The 20,747-nt window shown below is 42.1% G+C and overlaps 1 protein-coding gene across 3 annotated transcripts in view; it reads right to left on the minus strand.

The window, feature by feature from the left end:
* Nucleotides 1-2,156: 2,156 nt before the first annotated feature.
* TCEANC2 (transcription elongation factor A N-terminal and central domain containing 2) overlaps nt 2,157-20,747 on the minus strand; it is a 33,478-nt gene continuing 14,887 nt past the window's right edge. For all 3 annotated transcript variants that reach the window (XM_028106874.2, XM_028106873.2, XM_028106872.2), the window contains 2 exons: nt 10,128-10,321; nt 2,157-3,190 (listed from right to left, as the gene is read on the minus strand). In XM_028106874.2, coding sequence (XP_027962675.1) covers nt 3,002-3,190; nt 10,128-10,321 — 383 coding nt within the window. In that variant the 3' untranslated portion in view covers nt 2,157-3,001. The remainder of the gene's footprint in view (nt 3,191-10,127; nt 10,322-20,747) is intronic.

A 20,747-nucleotide genomic window follows, 5' to 3' on the forward strand; every position in this document is an offset into this window, starting at 1 on the left:
AAAAAGAAGCTTAAATTCTTAAAGGAGGTGGTGGTGATAGGCAATGAAGAAATAATGAACTGTGTCAAATGGGGAATAAATACTCTGAAGAAAAATAAAGCAGGGTAGCGTATTAACTAATGAGTGGGAGGGACGGCTGTTTTATTTAGGGTAGTCAGCAAAGGCCTATCTGATAAGGCAAACAGCAACCTGAATCGAGAGAAGACAGGAACATGCAGATATCCACGGAAAGAGCACTGTGATCGGGGGAAGAGTTAAGTGCAAAGGCCACAAAGCAGGAACGTGTCTGGTGTGTGTTGTTTGGAAGTAAGGGAGCCAGTGGGACCATACAGGTGTGAGAAAGGGAGAGACTTTTAGGAAATGAGGTCAAAGAGGCAGCCAGGAGCTAGATCATGTCGGGCCTTGTAGGACATGGTAAGGGATTAGGATTTTGCTCTGAGATGGAAGGCACTAGAAGGTTTTGAGCAGAGAAAAGCTAGGATTTGTTTTACATTTTAAGAGGTTTGTTCCAGCTACTGTGTTGATACTAGATGATAAGGGGAACAAGGGTGGAGGCAAAAAAGGCACAGACACATGGATATCCATTAATTCCACAGATATGTACTGGGTACTGCTATGGGACAAGCACTCAGCTAAGGACTGAAGGTACCCAGATGAGTAAGACAGGATTTCTGAATTTTGGCAGGATTTCTGAGGGAAGTTACAATCGAGTGGGGAGAGAATCAAGAGCGTAACCACAGAACATGTGGGTATGTACAGAACAGTATACAGGGTATTACGGTAGGGACAGGGGAGGGAATTAGGTAGACAGTAGCATTCCAGAGAGAGAAAACAACACGTAAAAAGGCTCAGAGTGGGGGGTAATACGATGGGCTTTCCAGTTTCGATATGTCACTCTGTCTCTAGCACAGAGAAGTCAGTTTGACGACGTTAAGACTGGAGGCAGAAGGACCAGTTAGGAGGCCACATGGTCATCTGGACAAGAGAGGATAAAGTCCTGAAGTTGTACTAGAGATGGAGAGGAGACAAGAGATTCTAGATCTATGTGAGAAGTGAAACCATAAGGACTTGGTTGGGTTGGGGGGGGGAGGCAATGAAAAGCCTAGGCTGACCCCCAGGTTTTTAGCTAAAGTGCCAGTATTACCAAGTGAAAGAAGAGAGGTCACATTTGAGATGCCCGAGAACTCTAGGAGACATTGTCTGAAACTCAGGGAACAGGTATAGGCTGAAGGTACAGACTGGAGCGTCATCGGCATGTACACGATGCCTAAGAGCATGAATGGACGAAATCAACCGGGAAGACTGTATACGTCAAATAGACGAGTTTTAAATGGTAAAGCTGCCACTCACCATCTGTGTGACTCTGTGAGTCTCACCTTCCTCATCTTTTTTTTTTTTTTAAGATTTTATTTATTTATTCATGAGAGACAGAGGGAGAGAGAGAGGGGAAGAGGGGGAGAGAGAGAGAGAAGCAGAGGGAGAAGCAGGCTCCCAAGGAGCAGGGAGCCTGATGCAGGACTTGATCCCAGGACCCTGGGATCATGACCTGAGACGAAGGCAGACGCTTAACCATCTGAGCCACCCAGGCACCCTCACCTTCCTCATCTTTAATTAGGTATTAGTACTATTAATTTTTTAAATGTCTCCCTCAGTGCTGAGCACATAGTTAAGTGCTCAATTATTACTCTAGCTCCAATAGTTATGAGCAGTGGGGAACCGAACAAGACACTCTGCTTGGTGAGCCTCGGGGTCTCAGTAAGTAGGTGTTAAATAAATGAAGAAGTCTAAAAAACTGAAATAATACTTACGAATACAACAGATGAGAAGGGTAAACTGGATTATTAAAACACGACATAAAGATCAATGTCAATGCTAATAAATCATCTTAGGAAAGATATCTAACACTTAGAAAGCAGATGACGTTAGGCCCCTCCCTTTTGTCCTTGCTTTTTAACTTAGCCCCTCTATTTTTTTTTATTTTAATTCCCCCATTCTATTGGCTCCTCCTTTTCAGATTATAAACACGCTCTAGTCTCCCCTAACCTAAAAAGCCTTCCTTGGGTCTTGCTATCGCCCTCAAACTCTTGTCCAATTATTATTTTCACCAACTATCCCCTTTCTCAACCCTGAACACTTTTCAATGAACAGGCCACACCTTTTGTTTTAGGAAAAAAAAAAGTCCCAGTTTATTATTACTTTTAAAGAGCAAATACCATTTACGTAATTGTTCAAGCAGGCCTATAAGTGGCATTTCATTTTAGAATATAGACATATTTGTTTTTCTACTATGGTAATTCATTTCAAGAGAAATTTCATCATGTATCTTCTACAGAGCCCTAAACCAAGAGCCAACGTATTCAAATAAACCTCAAGGTGTGGGGAGGCTTCAGGCCAGCTCCTCATTAGAAGCCTCAGCATGGGGGCTCCGGAGACCACTGCAGAAGGTCTTCCAGGGAGAGCTGCAATGTTCAGATAAGTGAGTTCTGGAAAGAAGGGGTAGTTGGCTGGCTCCAGCAGGCTCACCCCTGGGGTAGAGCAAAGAGAACAGACAGGGGAGTTCTGACAGGCACCGGAGCTGTCTAAACTCAGGGGGACGGGACTGAGCAAGCAGCAGTGGTAATTGAGTTTCAGTTACCTGCAGGGTGGCGAAATCAAGCAGTCACTTCATCTGCCTGACATGGGGATGTTCAGAGGTGTCCTTGGCACACTCCCAGTGAAATCCGTCACCCTTTCACCGGGCTGGGTGACAGCAACCGTGCCGCGCTTCCTAGTGCCAGCAGCCTCGTCCCATGCAGCACATGAGCGCACTACAGCTGATGCAGCCTCTCCCGCAGGCCCGGCTCCCAGGGCTCCCCACATCCTCTGTCTGAGGGAATGGCGCCAGGGGAAAACTTGGCACCACCAGCGGCAGCCGTCACCCAAACTCAAAAGAGTCTTTGAATGGCAGAGAGATGGGCCCATTTTGCTTTCTGCCCAGCCCAGTGCTGGACCCATCCTCGCGTCATTTTTTGTGGTTCTGTACAAACGTGCCGACTGGCAGCGAGCCGTTCTTCACCTGAGCCCGGATTTCAGCTCGATGCTTTAATGTGAAGACCAGGGCTCTCACCGTCCGCCGGTATGGCCCGTTAATGAGGCGGGAACAGAGATGAAACGTTTCCCGCTCAATATTTTCAACCAGTAGGTGATCCATCTAAAAAACAGCAAAATTATCAAATTAGGGCCTTGCATTGCATAAGGATTAAAAGCAAGAGAGGCTGGAGCACTCCGCTCAGAGGCCTCCATTAATCAACTGAAATTCAAGGACATCTACTTCCTGTCACAAGAGAAACAGGAAGAGCAAATTAATTCCACCCTAGCAATTAAGGAACAAGGCCATGTGCTTTGTGACAGGGACCTCATTCACAACCCCTGCCGGGTGGTAATATTTGCCATTATAACAGGAAACTGGCCTGAACTAAGCAACGGGTACTGGGCCCTGTACTTTACCAACCAGGAAACCAAGACCAAGGGTAATAAATCAGTGTAACAGTTTATACTTTTTTTGGTTTTTAGAGTGCCTTTTAACCCCTTACAGCATTTCAAACACAAAGGGTTTGGGTCTTGGTGTGTGTGTAGAGCAGCTTATAAATCACTTTTCATATTTAATGCTCACAACTCCTGTTACCTCATTTTCTAGATGAGGAAATAGGTTCAAGGGTAAAGAAAGCTTCAAGGTCTTCCAACTAAGACTCTGACCTGGCGCCCCGGACCCCAAAGTTCATGTTCCTCTCCTTTCACCGTACTAACTGACCCCTTACATTCGGAGAGACCAGCTGAGTCTCAAGAGACCTCCGCAGGGCCAGCTGAGCAGAGCAGGCCTGTGGGATGGGACCTGCAGCAGTTCTGGGGTGGTCCGGCTCAGGCCCAAGCCCTCCTCAAGTCACAGACCTCATCAAAGCAGCACAGGTCTAGGTCTTTTGCGCACGGTCAAGATCCAGGCCAGACTGCGCTCCTGGTCAGGCAGGCCCCCCTCACTACCCTCCTTTCCAGGCCCATCTCCCACTACTTGTCTTGCCAGTCCTGACCACAGCCCAGCCTGAGCAAGGAAGGTACTCTGACATACCGCTGGGCCGCTGCCCACGTACATGCTCCCTCAGCAAGGTCCACTTTTCCCAGAAACATATTCCTATTTGCACGTCAAAGCTGAGCTAAAAACGAAAAAGCAAAAAAAGCAAATCCTAGCTCAAAGAACTGAAAATTCTTCCTTGCGTGGCCACAATGTCCTAAGCTTCCCTTAAAACATTTTCACAATATATTAGAGTGATCTATTTTCTGTGTTTGTCTTCCCTGATAGTGAGTTCCTTGAAAACAGGAAACAAATTTCTCTTTTTCACTTGCTTTTTTCCCTTCCCTCCTTACCACGCCACTCATTCAAATACTTATTCAGCACTTACTATGTGCCAGGCGCTGTGCGTGGGCTGAGGAAAAAGCAGTGAACAAGGCCGACAGTCCTGGACTCCATGGAGAGTACAACCCCACTGGAGAAAGGTAGAGAACAGGATTCTAAGTGTACTGAGTACTAGGAAAGGGGACAGGAGTAAGTGCTGGGGTACAGAGCTATGGTACAGTGCCCCATCCCAGGAGGGCAGCACCTGGCTGCAGGAGGGAATGATGTTTGATCCGAGACCTCTCTGGCCAGGTGAAGGGCGTTTGCTCGGTGAGAAATTCACTGAGCTCTATGTATATCTCCTGTGCACTTTGCTACATATGTACTATACTTCTATTTAAAAGAAAAGTTTAAGAAAAAGTATACCAAAAAGAAAAAAGGAACGCCCGATATTTGATAAAATGTCCTCACATAAGACCAACGGCCAACAGACCAAAACAAATAGAAAAAGGAACTTGGAAGAATGAAGGACCGGGCAGAATATAGAACAGGACTGAGAGAGAGAAAGACAATGACAGGGAGAAGGACTATCTAGGCCCACACATCTGCCTATGTGTAGCAGACAAAAGATGTTCAGGGAAGTCTGTGATCCTGATGACCGACCATCTCCTAGGGTCGTGCTGGAGAAGTGCACTTGGCACCATGGTTCTTCAGAACCCAGATTCCTCGAGCTTTTCATGGACTCCAGGGTAGGCACCAAAGTAGCCCCCCCACCTGAGGCAACCCTGGTACCAGACTACTTTAGTAGGAGGCAGGAAGGGTGGCTAGCTGTCGGCCCACCGTCCAGCAATGCTGCCAGAGAGGCCCCTCATCCCAGGGGGACGATGGTCAGTCACTGGCTGTTCAGATACACTGAATGTAACAGACAAGAGGAAGTCTTCATTTTTTTTTTTTTTTTTTTTTTGAGGACAGTGGTTGTGGGGGGAGAAGGGTATGTGTGCATTTGCAAAAATACGTCATGGCAATTCCGTCAAACTGTAGTCTGTATGTAAAAAGAACTTTGAGAAAGCCTTGGAATTCACATAACTGAATATCATCCATACCTCATTCAGCAAATAGCTACTGAGTGGCTACTCTGAGTCTGGCCTGATGCGGGTATTGGAGACCCTGAGCAGAAAAGACCTGACCCCTGCCCTCCGGAAACTCACAGTCAAGAGAGAAGATGGCACATATGCAGATAGCCGTGGGGCAGGGGGGTGGGTGCTGCACCAGTGATGTGATGGGCAAAGGAAGCAAGTACCTAACAATTCTCATGTACGCCTCTTGTTAAAGGAAGGCCAATCACAATGAGGAGAAACATCAGTGGTATTAAAATGTAAGTCATAAGGGAAAATAATTCATCAAAGTGAGGAGTGTCTGTCTTCTAGCTGCCTTTGGATATTTCAAACCCATCCAGGTTGAGTCCCTTCCAATGGGTCCCAACCTGGTGATTCAGGTTAGTCCTTCTGGGTGAAAGGACCAGAGTCGCACTGAGACCTTGAGAAAAAGAGGTTTTGCTGTGAGATACATCCACAGGAGTGGGAATGGGAGCAGGAATGGGAAACATTGGAATGAATAGGAACAAGAAACCTAGGGATTTATTTAGGGACCACATCCTTTCTCTTGTGGGTCTCGAGATCTGCCTGGTCTCTTTCTCACACGCTCTTGCTCCTCTCCATCTGCCTTACTCACTGCCAATTCTAACAGCCTTATTCTTTACCCCGGTGCTACCCATCTTTACCCAGCTTCTGCTCCCTCACAACTCCTCCAACACCCCTCTGCTTCAACACTCCCACTGTTGTTTCCTTGCTATTTCCTAGTTCACACTTCTCAGGGACAGAGCATCTGATCGGCCTTGCTTATCTATTTGTACCTGTAAGTTAGCTATGTGTTATTCAGTTGTCCAATTGTGGACGAACCAGTGGTAGCTGGGGAAGATATAAAACATGACCACCTACAGCTAGCTTTCCTCAAGGATTCTGGACCCAGTGGGAAAGGGTGCCATAATCGATTAGTGATGTCTGCCACATCTCTAAGTTCTTTAAAAGCAAGGTAAGGTCTTCATGTGTTTACCTCAAGTGCAGAGCTTCCCACATCTTACTGTGACTATTCACTGATCTCCCTCAGAAGACTGGAGCCCCTCGAGGGCTGTCACCATGTTGGATTCATTTCTAATTCCCAATGCCTAGCATTGGTACGGGCACACAGCAAGTGCTCAGTAAGTTATTTTTTTTTTAATTTATTTTTATTTTTTTATTTTTTTAAAGATTTTATTTATTTACTTGAGAGAGAGAGAGCACATGAGAGGGGGGAGGGTCAGAGGGAGAAACAGACTCCCCGCTGAGCAGGGAGCCCGATGCGGGACTCAATCCCGGGACTCCAGGATCATGACCTGAGCCGAAGGCAGTCGCTTAACCGACTGAGCCACCCAGGCGCCCCTCAGTAAGTTATTTGTTAAATGAGTATCCTTCTTCCCTATGTATACCTCCCTGCTTTCCAGCTCTTTTGGTAACATTCTACACATAACACAGGTAAGATCTGAAATATAATGTTTCTATTTTAATATGTATTTTCTGGCTTGGAACATCCTACCCATTAACAAAGGCCAATTCAACTGTCATCTCTTCCGTGAAACCTTCCCAGATTCCCCCAGCAGATCTCACTGTTCTGTCCTTTGTGTGTCTGTAGCACTTGCTAGTACCACTATTTCAGACATATTTTCATCCTGCCTTATATTTAGTCAGTCATTCACAGGCTCTCAGCCAGGAGACAGTAAGCCTTCTTAAGCCGAGGGAATGCGCCTCATTTATGTTTATATTCTCCCCAGCACCAGCAGTAGTAGTACTAAACATTTGTTGAATTGAATATCCACTGGAAGCAAACTTTGTATGAGTTTTCCAATAGCATGACTGGATTTGTACACATCTACCCACACTCCTTTTTGACCACTTGAATACATTTATGATAGAGCTGGTCAAAGCCAGAGGTGCAGTCTGAGGCCATTAAACAAAGAGAAAACTAACAGTCCCATATGGGGACATACCCCTGACCTGGATCTCATTAGCACCATCTGACAACCAACTGGGCCAACCAGCCAGTGTTTCATAACTCTTAATGATACAGGCTAACTTTGAGAACCAGGTTCATTTTTTTTTTAATGACATAATAGGAAAATGATCACAGGCCATGAGGTAGGAAGGAGAGTGGATAATGAGGAAGGGGAAGTAAGAGAATGACACCACAGGGGACGTTCATATGAGGAAAGATCTAAAGGACAGGGAAGAACAAAGAAGATCTGGAAGGGAGAAAAAGTAAAGGGGAATGGAGCATGGGTCTCAAAAGTGGAGTTTTTATTCATCTATCCCATTATTCCAAGAACAAGGAAACAATCCATACATCTAGAAAGCAAGACCTGCATAGAGTAATAAAGAGACGCACCTTTTGGCTGTGTGTGTATATTCTTCATCTGTGGCTTTTACTACCAAAGGATATGATCACAACAAATAGCACGGAAACATTTTTTCCCACAGAAATATAATGCGTGAATTTGCAAAAACACATGCTAGGATTAAACTATAAAGGCTTTTTAGTCATTGGGCCTGTAACTTACCCAGTGGTTTACTCCTGCCTGATAAAGTACATTTCTGGAGATCTGAGGTCTGATTTGAATGCACTCAACGTTGGTTACTGTCAAAGACCAGATACTGGATGAGATGGTGCACTGATTTACCCTAATATGGAAATGTTTCAGATGATGATAGGTGCTAGGAGTTAACCTTATATAAAAGTGTTTATATTTATATTCCTGACGTACCAAACTGATAAAAGTCCTGTCAAATGCTGTTTATGCAAGGAAAACAGATTGATTTTTTTTTTTTTTTTTTTTGGTCAAGGAAGGTGGTAAGATGCACATTTTTATTTTAAAAATGTATTCTTTGGAAACAAAACCATTCAACTATGCTTAATCTGACATTTTTTCCAATTACATTGGAAAGCACTAACGAATGTATCACTTTTTTAACTTTGCTTTGTAACACTTGAGTGCTTACCACTTGATGTGCCATTTAAAGGATAATTAATGGATAAACTAAAAGGATAATTATTATGGCGTTTAATATAGCAGGCAAACTGCTCATTAATCCTTACAAGCATAGCTTTGTTATTATCGTTTACTTAAAAAGATGCCACGGGGAACTGGTATTTACCACCACATTAACTACATGTTATATACCCACACTCCGTATTTCTGCAATAATTTTGGCTTATTTTAAAAATAAACTTTATGTAAAATATTAAATAGCAAATCTTGTTGGCTAGTTGATACTCTGGAAAATTAGGCTTACAATCCTTACGTTTTTTTTCTTTCTTCCAAGGATTTAAGAGTCATGTTAAAGCTTCCTTTAGGAAAAGTTAAGCAAACTTACAACATATTAATTCACTGAACTATCAAACAGACATTAAAATTACAAATATGAAAAATAAATACATATAGAAAAGGATATACAAAATGACCCTGATATTGATCAAGATGAAAAAACACAAATGTAAATAGTTGTCAATTTTCTGCAGTTATTTAAATGATCAATAAAAGCATCTTATGGAACATATGGCATATGATTAGCTCTTAATAAATATGGTATAATCATTAACTTGCCCAATATTCATTTAAAGAGCTGTAATAATTTAACAAACAGGAAAATGCACCAAAATGTTAACAAGATTATGTCTAGCAGTAGGTTCAATGATGATTTTGCTTTTTCTTTCTATATTTTCTCATTTTCTCGCATAAGTTTGTATTAAAAAACCCAAAATTTTATTTTTAAAAAGTAAATAACATACCATAAGTCCATTTACCTTTCTTGTGTAGATGCCTAATTGAGACAGAAAGGTTAAAATATTTTTTCAGAGAATGCAATGACAGTTCTAGCACTTAAACCTAGACTTTTGAAATTGTTTCTTTTGTTAATAATATTAAATTATTTTTTAAGGATACTTTAATAGGGATACCTGAAGAGGAAAAACTATGGATGTTATGTCTGATTTTTCTAGAATATTAACTGACCTATAAGATTTGTTTATGATGATTAATATCATTGTTAATGAGCAAAAATCCTTCTTCTAGCACGTGTACCTCAAACCACTAATGTGAACTGTGGGCTGTGAAGACGATAGAGATTATGTCTAGCCAATTGATTATGCGTCTTGGAACTAAAGGTATGAGCACTGACAAAAAATGGGGGAGTAGAGTCTTTCCAACAGACACCTACTTATTTTGCCACTGATATGCCATAGCACAATCCAGGCCAGAAGTTTTGTTTCGGTGGGAAGGGGAAGAATTTTAAACAGGAAAGAACCACACTCATTAAGTCACTTCTAATCACCACATACTCTACTATTCCTTTGTATAACTGTTTCATTTAATCTTTCCAATAATTACAGGTGGTAGGAATTATAATACTCATTTTACAGATAAAAAAAACAAGTTTCAGAAATGTTCAGGGATTTACCTAAAGTGACAAAACCAGTACATACTAGAGCCAGGGTTTTAATCCAGGTCTTGCTCCAAAGCCTGCAATCTTTCTATAATACTATCGCCCAGAATACTTACAAATGCTTAAAGAAAACCCAGTTAGAATAAAGCTAGAGCACTAAGACTACGGAAGATTTATGAAAATGTGAAGCTCATTTGACTGAGAGAATCACATTCCAACCAGGACATTACCTCTAATTCCAAGGCTTCTGAGAGTAACTTCTGGGCATTTTTCCTGAATGTTTCAGTTTTGGGGTCACTTCGCACTTCAATAGAAGGTCTGTCTAAATGTTTTTCAATGAAAGTTCTCCACTCAGTGTAAACTTCTCTGGCAAGACAAGCCACTTCTGGATCTGAGTGCTGACGCATCTTGTTCACAGTGTGACCTGGAAGAAGAAAGGAGAAACCAAGGGAAAGGTGGTTCTGTTTTCTTTTGAAAAGTACAGGACTAGACAGGCTGACATGTGGTATGTAGAAAGTCATTCACATACCTAAGAATATAAAGGTAAAGGCTCTTGTGCAAATGAAGACCCATTTCTCAAAGGCTGAGAAAACCAGATAACCATAGCAGGAGAATCACTGGACTAGCCAATGCAATAAGTCATAAAACAGAAGTATGATCAATAGATACTTAAAATGGAACAATTAAAGTACCAACTCCTTCGTTCAAAAATTGCAATAAGAGAAAATGAATTAAGCATTTATCTTGTCTTTTTGGTACATATTATATTTCCGAACAACCAAATAGCCCTACTTATTGAGGGAATGTTCTTTACTCAGCTAATAAGTGTGAAAAGATTGACAGAATTTTTAAACATTTCATAGCCCATGATGAAATAATTCATTTGGGTGACAAGCATCAGGGGATGAACTCATTCAATGAAAGGCTGATGGAGAAATTTATAATGGAGGGATGAGCTGTCATCACCTGAACCACTCATAAATCTTAGCACCCATAAGCATGGGACTCTCAGAAAGACGTGGCACTTCACAGCCCTACCTATGCATAGTCTTGCAATCCTCCTCCCAGAGAAAACGAGGAACCAGAATCCAACCATTCAAAGCTAATCTCTGGTTTGTAGAAAATATGAGACAGAGGAATGAGTTAAATTATAACATGAGGAAAAAGACACAGCCAGAATGTGAGACATTCTGTAGGACCACAGACCTGATTTCTTCAATAGTCATTGGCATTTTTAAAAAAAAATTTATTTTATAATTACGTTTTTATTTGAGTGTAGCTGACACATAATGTTACATCAGTTTCAGGTGTATAACAGTGATTCGACAAGTTTTTACATTATGCTATGCTCACAAGTGTAGCTACCATCTGTCACCATACAACACTATGACAATCCCATTCACTATACTCCTTCTGCTGTGTCTTTTATTTCTGTGACTTATTCCTTCCATAACGGAAGCCTGTATCCCCCTCTTCCCTTCACCCATTTTGCCCAGCCCCCACTCCCCTTCCCTCTGGCAGCCCTCAGTTTATACTCTTGTGCTTACAGATCTGATTCTGTTTTTCATTTGTTTATTCATTTGTTGATGGCTTTTTTTTTTTTTTTAAGGGAGTAAGGTTATGGACCGCTATAGATTAAGAGTCTTTGGAGTTCAAGCTACCAAATGCGATGTGTGATTCCAATCCTCACTGCAACAAATCAACCATTAAAAGAGATTTTGAGATACACAAGGAATATGAATTTACACTAGATATTAAATTATACCAAGAAATTACTGTTTGTTAAGAATGATAATGGCACTGTTATGTAAGAAAATACCTGTATTTTTGGAGATGCATACTGAAGTATGCAGAGCTGAAAGAATAAGGTCTGGGATTCTGCTTTAAAATACTTAAGCAACAGCACAAAAACACAAAACTGGAAATGGTAAAGTAAGTGGGACCAAATCTTAATAGCTACTGAATCTGGGTGAAGCATATGGGGGTGTGTTCTATTATTTTCTTTATTTTTATGTAGGTTTCAGATTTGCATAATAAAAATGGAAAAAGAGGAAAAGGACCAAACACACCAATACGCAGACGTACCCAGACAGAGACAACTACATAGAAAGGCCCAAGAAATCAACTCAACACTTAGAATTAAGAACTTAAAAAGGAGAGAAGTATTAGCTATATTTAAAAAAAAAATCAATAGCTTTCTTATGTCTGCAATAACCAGTCTGAATACAGTAGGGAAAAGTCCTGCTTACGTGAGTAAAAACCATAAACCCCGTAACAATACATCAACATGTATGTTAATGTTAAGTAACATTTGGGCATGTTGCCTCCAGTTCACTCCCAATAGCCCTGACTGGCCTCTCTGCCTAAGTCTGGAACCCTTTAATGGCATCTCCCACAGTGCAGCCAGCGTGGCCTTTTTAGAACTTAATTATTTCCGGGCGCCTGGGTGGCTCAGTGGGTTGAGCAGCTGCCTTTGGCTCAGGTCATGATCCTGGAGTCCTGGGATCGAGTCCCGCATCGGGCTCCCTGCTCGGCGGGGAGTCTGCTTCTCCCTCTGACCCTCTCCCCTCTCATGCTCTCTCTCTCTCTCATTCTCTCTCTCAAATAAATAAATAAAATCTTTGAAAAAAAAACTTAATTATTTCCTGTTTTAGAGATATTTTTTCTAAAACATAAATCTGACCATTTCACGCCTCCATGTAAATCTTTCAGTGCTGTACCTAAACTCGTATCTTATCACTCAAGTCCCTTCACAATCTGTCCCCTCCCACCTACTTTCCAGTGAACCTTCTGTCTGCCTAGAACACCCTTGCTTCCCTTTTTATCTGGTTAGTTTCCATTCTGCCTTTAAGACTCAGTCTAGGAGTCCCCTACTCCAGCGAGTCCTCTTTAATAGCCCGTCTTGGGTCGGTGCCTCTCCTCCTCCTCCTCTGTGCTTCCTCAGCACCCTGTGCTTCTGTCCCTTACAACAGTTGTTATAATTAGTTGTAATTATCTGATCAGCTACCTCTCTTGCCCACCAAAGAGAGCTGGAGGGCAAGAGCTGTGATATGTTCATCTTTGTCTCTCCAGCAGAGAACACAGTGGCAGGAGGTAGGGCTCGGGAGAGTGGGTGTGCAGTAAATGTTGGTGGAATCAGAGACCCACATGAAGAATAACATCTTTTTACCAAAGTATAGGAGGAAATGCAGATGAAAGGTGAAAATGTACCGTAAGATAGAAAGATTAGTACAAAGAGATTCGAGTAAGACACAGTCCCTAGGATTTGATGTATACTCACCCTGCCAAAGGGTGCACAGAAATGTGTACAAAAATACCTTACAGTACTGTTTGTGAGAGTGAAAAGCAAGAAACAATTAAAAGTCCATCATTAAGTGTCCAACTGGTTAAATAAATTACAGTTCACTTGAACAATGACTACTTTGCAGCCATAAAAGACTGGAACAGCTCTACATGTAGTAACATGGAAAGATGATTACTTTATTCAGGTTCTCCAAAGAGCACGCACAGAATGAGCCAATATTTACTTTTAAAATTATATTTGTGTATACATATAAGCACATATACTTGTTTATATGCAGAGAGAAAAGTCTAAAGAATTTATAATGAAATTATTAACCGGGGTCTCCTCTGAGTAGTAGGACTGCACGCATCTGTGCAGCTCAGCTCCGTCGCATGGACTGGCTCAACCTGTAAGCAATCCTAACAGCACGGGCTGTGCTGTAACAGAGGTGCATTCAGATTTTTCCAAATACAGATCCTTCCCTTCCATGCGTTCCCCTTCTTATCCTTTTCTCTCTCCAAGAAAGACACCGTTGATCCAGCCTTATATGTGAGAAATGAAGATGCGGAAGTCCCTCCAACAGAGTCCTTCTGCTGTCAAATCCAGTGGATCTTCTCCACCCTGATGTTACTTGTTCCCTCTGTGACCTCTGATGCTGCTTTGTCTTCCGAAATACTCTCTTCCACCGCTTTTTGGGACACCACCTGTTACTGTTCTTTCTCTCTCTTCTGCTGGCTGCATATGTCTTACCTAACCTTTAATTATTGGTGAACCCGAGCTGGGGGGCATTGTCCTTGGCCTCTTCTCTTCTTTCTCCACCTGCTCTCCCTGAGTAATCTTACCCATTCCTGTGGTCCAACTACCATCTGCAAGCAGATGACTCCTAAATACATATCTCTAGCCCAAAGGCTCTCACTGAGCACAAGACCCAAACATCCAGTCCCCTAGTGGACACCTCCACCTGCTTCTTTTGCAAGTACCTCAACGCTTTTTTAAAAATTTATTTAAATTCAATTAATTAACATATAGTATATTGTTTCAGAAGTAGAGTTCAGTGATTCATCAGTTGTATATAACACACAGTGCTCATTACATCACATGCCCTCCTGAATGCCCATCACCCAGTTACCCCATCCCCCAATCTGAAGCAACCCTGTTTGTTTCCTATGATTAAGTAACTCAACACTTCTAAAATGGGGAATGGAACTCATTATTTTCCCCCTCAGTCTCTCCTCCTGTACTTCTTGTCACACAGTGGCACCGCCATTCACCCATCATTTCAGGCTCTTTAACATTTTTTGTATCTTTCCCTTTTCCTCCTCACCTCCCTTTCCTCCTCACTGCTACCCTAATTCAGGTCCTCACCACCTCTCTGCAGGTTTACTGCAGAGACGTACTAACCAATCTTCATCGCCAGTCCAGCCTTCTCCAACTCATCCTTATTACTCAAGTCAAAATAACCTTTGAAAACCACAATTTGAGGCATGCCTGTGTGGCTCAGTAGTTAAGCATCTGCCTCTTGGTTTTGGCTCAGGTCATGATCCCAGGGCCCTGAGATTGAGCTGGCGTCAGGCTCCATGCTCAGCGGGGAGTCTGCTTGAAGATTCTCTCCCTCTGCCCCTCCCCCGACTCTCTCTCTCTCTCTCAAATAAATAAATCTTCAAAAACACAATTTGATCTCATTACCCCCCTTAGCAAAAACACTTCAAGGGCTCTCTCCACTGCCCTCAAATTAATTCCTAAGTATAACCTTCAAGCTCTCAATAATCTGGAAGCTCTTTGGGCTTACCTCTCACCTTGTTACCTCCTTTCCTCCCTCCAGTCACCCCCAGCCCTTCTGCCCCTTTGCCTTCATGGACTAAGTTCTAGTCATGGAGAGCAACTTGCAGGCCCTTGTTTCAGGTCAGGCTGTCTGGACTTCTTACATTTCTGTGCCTTAGCTCACACTGTTCCCTCTGCCTAGAATGTTTAAATGCCCACCTGACCCTCTAAACTATAAACGTCTTGAGGGCAGAACCCCATACCTTACTCCCAAGTTATAGTCCTAGTTCCTGGTGGTGCCTAGCACAGAACAATCAATAAATGTTTGCTGAACTGAATCAAATAGTTAAATAAAAACCATTTACATTTGGCTTTCAAACTGCTTTTGCACTAACATTTGAATATGGATGCAGTTGATTGGGAAAATCACACAACTGCAAACAAAATAATGGACCTATACTAAAAAGAACTGAATCCAAAGGCGCTGGGAAAATGAAAAGTATCTAATTCATTGCTAAGAATTCTTCCTGCTTACTACTCCAGATTGTATGTGAATTATCCCATTTAATTTTTATAACTAAACAGTGAATTAAATACTATTATTATATCTCCCTTTACAAATGAGAAAATGAAGCTCGGCAAAGTAACCTGCCCAACATTTCACAGCTACTAAGTGTTAAGCCAGGATCTGAACACACACAGCCTGACTCCATCCAGAGCCTACACACTTAACGCCTAATTCCCTGGGACTGGCTTGCAGGGAGTGCTCAGTAAAGCTCTCCTGAGATAATGCTGTTCAACTTCTTGCTGTTCCCCAATCAGAAGAGCACAGGTCTTGAGAGATGGCCAAAGGCAGAAGGCTTCACCTCTCAGGCCAGGGTAGTGGGGTCACCTCACAGATGCCCCACAGGACCTCTACCCAGACTGGTCAGGAGATGCTGCGAAACCAGTGAAGTCCTCCCAGGAAGGGCAGTACTGTAAGGGAGCCCAGGAGAATGCAAGATCTGTCTGCGAGCAGGTGATAGCAGGAAAGGCAGTTGGTCTGGGGCAGGAAAAGAGAAAAAGAGGGGATGTCTAGGAAATCCTCTTCTAGAAAAAACAAAAACAAAAAAAAAACAAAAGCAAGACAAAATGATAAATTTTAGATCAGAGAGGGAATTTCATGCTAACAATAACAACAGTTAGCCACTGTGCTAAATGCTCTATCTACCTTAACTCGTTTAAGCCTTGGAACAGGTAGGGGCTGTTACGATTCCCCAATTTACAGGTAAAGAACCCAAGGACCTGGAAATTCAGTGACTTGCAGGACATGGCAAGTAAGAAATAGGACCAGGTCGCCAATGTAGGCAGTGCTCCAAAGCTCATGCTTTAACCCTGTACTTGTGCTCCTGGTGATCATACAGTCCCACCTCTAGCTGACTGAGATGAAAAAATATGAGGCTCTGTGACCTTTCCCCAAGGTCACAAGTTGGTCAGTAGCTACATCAAGGAAGTTAATGATCTGCAAAGTCATTATCTGCTCCATGAGGTTTATGTTTTAAAGCAAGCAGTGCCACTGGCTGGTCTTATGATCTAAGTCAAGTCCCCTAGGTTTAAGGGCAGAGGGTTTCTGCATCCCAGCACACTGGTAAGATGAATTCCCTGCAGGAAGCAGTCTTTTGCTCATTTGACAAACATTACCAAATACAAAGTATGTACCAGGCCTTGTGCTAGACACTGGGATAGAATGTTGAGCAAGACAATCCTGTACCCAAGGAGCTCCAGGTAGGTCTAAGCATAGAGAAGACACCCAAACAAAACAAAATACACAAAAGTGTTACAGGTAGGTCCAGGATCCTAAGATAGTATTGAAGGGGTACTCCAGGGAGGGTCAAAGGACAGAGGAGTCAATTCAGCTGACAAAACAGCCACGGAACACCATGAAAAGAAGCAATTCTTGTCCTGAGTCTTGACAATGATTCAAGAAGACAGGACTCACACAAGCAGCACAGTAAAGGAGAAGCAGAACCTGAAATAGCATGGCATAATTTAAGGGTTGTAGTAAGCAAAATAATGATCCCCAAGGATGTCCATGCCCCAATCCTCAGAACCTGTGGTTATGTTACCTTACATAGAAAATGGGACCTTGACAAGATTAAGGTTAAGGACCCTGAGATGGGAAGATTAACCTGAATTATCTAAGTGGGCCCAATCTAATCACACAGGTCTTTAAAAGTAGAAGAGACAGAAGGCTCGTGTGGGAGAGGTAAGATATAAGAATTCGACCCACCACTGCCAGCTCTGCAGATAATGGAAGGGAACCATGAGCCATGGAATGCAGTGTTTCTAGAAACTGGAAAAGGAAGGGAACAGATTCTTCCCTAGAGCATCCAGGAAGGAAAGTAGCCTTGCCAACACCTTGATTTTAGCCCAATGAGACCTGTCTTCTGACCTATAAATCCGTAAGATAATAAATCTGTGTTTCAAGGTTTTAAACCACTAATTTTGTGGCAATTTGTCAGGACATTATTCAAAAGAAAATGAATACAGGAATCTATAAGTAGTTCAAGATTGCTGAAGCAATGACAATCTATGGGACAACTTAAAAAGAAAAGGCCATCTGAAAGGTCGTTGCCACTAACTTATTCCATAACCTTGAGCAAGTTAAATCACAAACCCATTCATTCATCCACTCACTAACTCATTTATTCATTCAACAAACATTTTTAGCTTCAGATTAGAAGACTGCGTTTCATCTGGGTCTTGAAGGGCAAGCAAGAGTTTACCATGGACAAAGATGCACCTTTAGGTTTCAAGAGGTGACATGACATGGTATAAGTACATCATAGCTTTGTCACTTATTATTTGGTTTTCTGACCAAGGGCAAATTACTTCAAACTCTTTAAGCCTTCGTTTTCCCATCTGTAAAATGGAGAAAATCGTAACATTTCCCTCACACAATGGTTATCTGGATCAAATGAGATCATAGATGGGAAAGTACTTTGTGAATACAGGGTTTTTTGCCGTTGTTAACCAGTCATAAATGAAAATAAGACATCTCTGAAATCAGATCAATAGGATGGACATATAATTTTCCCCATTATACTCCTATATACAGTATTGCAAAACGGGGGCATGCTTGCTCACCAGGTTAAGAGGGCAAGGCCTGACTCCACTGCCTTACCAGACATTTACCCCATACCACTTGCCCACTTATTTCCTCTATAATAAAGGTATCTAGACACAGAGCCCTTAATTCAGTGGCAGGTCCAAAGGCTTTTGCCCAGCCAGCCCTTGACTTCCCAGACCACTTGAGACAAGTGGGGTCACACATTTCTTCTGCCTCTTAAAACATTCTCCTCCTGAGTCTGCATGTCATTGTACTGCCCTGCCTCTCTCCCTCTTCCTCTTTAATTACACTCCCTCTGTCTCTTCACTGGCTCCTCTTCCTCCCATTTCCCCCCAACAGACATTCTCTCAGGTTCAATCCTTTAGCCTTTTCTTTTACTTTTATTCAGAGAATTCAACCACTTGAGTGATTGTAAGCAAATGCTTCTGGGCAAATGACTTCCAAATACATATTGTTGGTCTTAAATCTCTCATCTGCACTTCAATCCCACGGCTCCAGCTCCCTGTTGGACATTTCTACCTAAAGAGTTTATGTCAGAGGAAAATCATAGAGATGTTGACTAAAATGGCAATACTAGGAGAAAACTCCCATTTGGGGTACATAAGAAAAGGCACGAAATTCTGACTTAAAAGAGGTGAGTTTGAGCAGATGGCAGAACCCAGAGAAATGCTCTGATAAAATAAAGGCACATATGGCTGGGGTCCAGGGCACAATGGCAGTCTGTCCGCTAACCAGGAAAGAACCCTGCCCCAAGAGACCTGGGCTCTCATTACATTTCTGGTGCTAACCTCACTAAGTGGCCCTGGATAAGTCACTTTATCTCTCTGGGCCAGAGTTTCTTTGTTTATAAGTTGAAGTAGCTAAGATTTAAAAGTGTTATGACATTGACTTTATAGATTTCAGAAAGAGATAACAAAAATGATAAGATCTCAACAGTAAATGGACAAATAATACAAACAGTTCACAAAAAAGGATAAAGTGCCAATAAACACAGAAAACCATTCTATGCAGCAAATGAAAACAAGATGCTATTTTTACCTATTAAATTAGTAATACTTTATGAAAGTAGCAGGAATATAAATCAGAACATTTCTAAAAGTCTAAGATTCAAAAATTACTGAGGACAGGAGATGCGTATCCAAGATTCACCTGAATTAAGTCACCTCAGTTAAACTGCAGAAGTGGACAAGCTCTCTGGTTAAGTACTTCTAAAGCAGCTGACTGAGGTCTGAGATTTATGGAACAGCACCCTCTGTTAGGGGACAGGGACAAGAAGGAAGAAACAGAGAAAGGCAAGAAGCAGGATATATAAAGGCAGAAAGAGCCATGGAGAAAATCTTTGTCCTTGTCATTTTCACTGATTTGATCAATATATCCTGAGCTGATGCTATATGCCACACTAATGCTTGAAATGCACTGGTGAATAAAAGAGCAGTGTCCTGCGGACATAGAGTTGCTAGTTAGCAAATAAAAAACAAAGAAGCAAATAAATGAGTCATTATAAACTCAGATAAAAACATATAAAAAAGAAATAAACATATAAAAACATATATATATAAACATATATATAAAAAAATAGAATTGGGAACAAGTTCAGTGTCACTTATGTCAACAGAAAAGAGAGTAAATCAATGGTCTCAAGTTCACAGTTCTGGGAAGATGAGAAATGAGACAAGACTATTGGATTTGGTTAGAAAGAAATCACTCGTGTCCTGTGAGGGAAGAACAGTGGTGTGGGAGAAGCCAGAACAGAAAGAGTTTAATGAAGGAGCGGGAGGGGCAGGAATGGGAGTTGTGAGTATCAATCATTTTTAAAGGAATGTGGCTATAAAAGAGAAACAGGTGGCTGGAAAAGGTGGCAGGCAATTAAAGAGTCTGAAGGCAGACGAAATGCGCCGGAGGAGAGGACAACACAGAGAAAGGCATGTTGGCGTCCTCATTCCCTCTCACCTCCTCAGTCAGGCCTTGCTGAAGCCAGTCCATTCTCTCAGACAAGGTCCCTCTGAGAGCCTGTCACTCAGCAGGTCAGAGTCTCCCTTCCTCCAAAAATCAGAACTTTCTTCCATTCCACATTCCCTTTCTGATACTGCTGCCTCTCTCTTTTCTTTCAACACAAAACTTCTTGAAAGTTATCTACTGTCAGTTTCATTTTCTTACCCTCCTCCTCTCTCTTCAAGCTTCTGCTCCTAACCTTGCCTTTGAAACTGTCCTTACCAAAATCGTTAATGACCTTACTTTGCAAAATCCAAAATGCAATTTCTAGATTTCACTTATTTGGCCCTTTGACACCAACTGACATGCTGACCTCTGCCGCTGCCCCCCCTCCCCCCGGCAAATACCCTACTCCTTTCCACTGCATGACAGCATTCCCTCCTGTTTCCCTTCTGTTTCTCTGGTCATACCTTCTCAGTTTCCTTATACAAGTCTCTTCAAGATTGGTGTACCTCAGGATTTGGGACTTGGCTCTTAGCTTTTCTTATACATTCTCCCTGAACAAGCTTACCCATTTCTATTGCCTCAATTTCTAACTATATGCCGATAATGACTCTCAAATAGGTATTTACGGTCTCTCCTTAGCTGTGGTCTCTCCTTAGCTGCGGTCTTGTACATCCAATGTCTTGTTAGACATTTCCACTTGGATGTTCCACAGTATGTCAAATACAGTAAAGTCTAAAATTGAACTTATTATTGCCCCCA

This window comes from Eumetopias jubatus, unplaced genomic scaffold (genome assembly GCF_037043125.1).
Source record: "Eumetopias jubatus isolate StellerSeaLion01/CBP00866 unplaced genomic scaffold, mEumJub1_p1.0 scaffold_4, whole genome shotgun sequence".
Taxonomy (NCBI): Eukaryota; Metazoa; Chordata; class Mammalia; order Carnivora; family Otariidae; genus Eumetopias; species Eumetopias jubatus.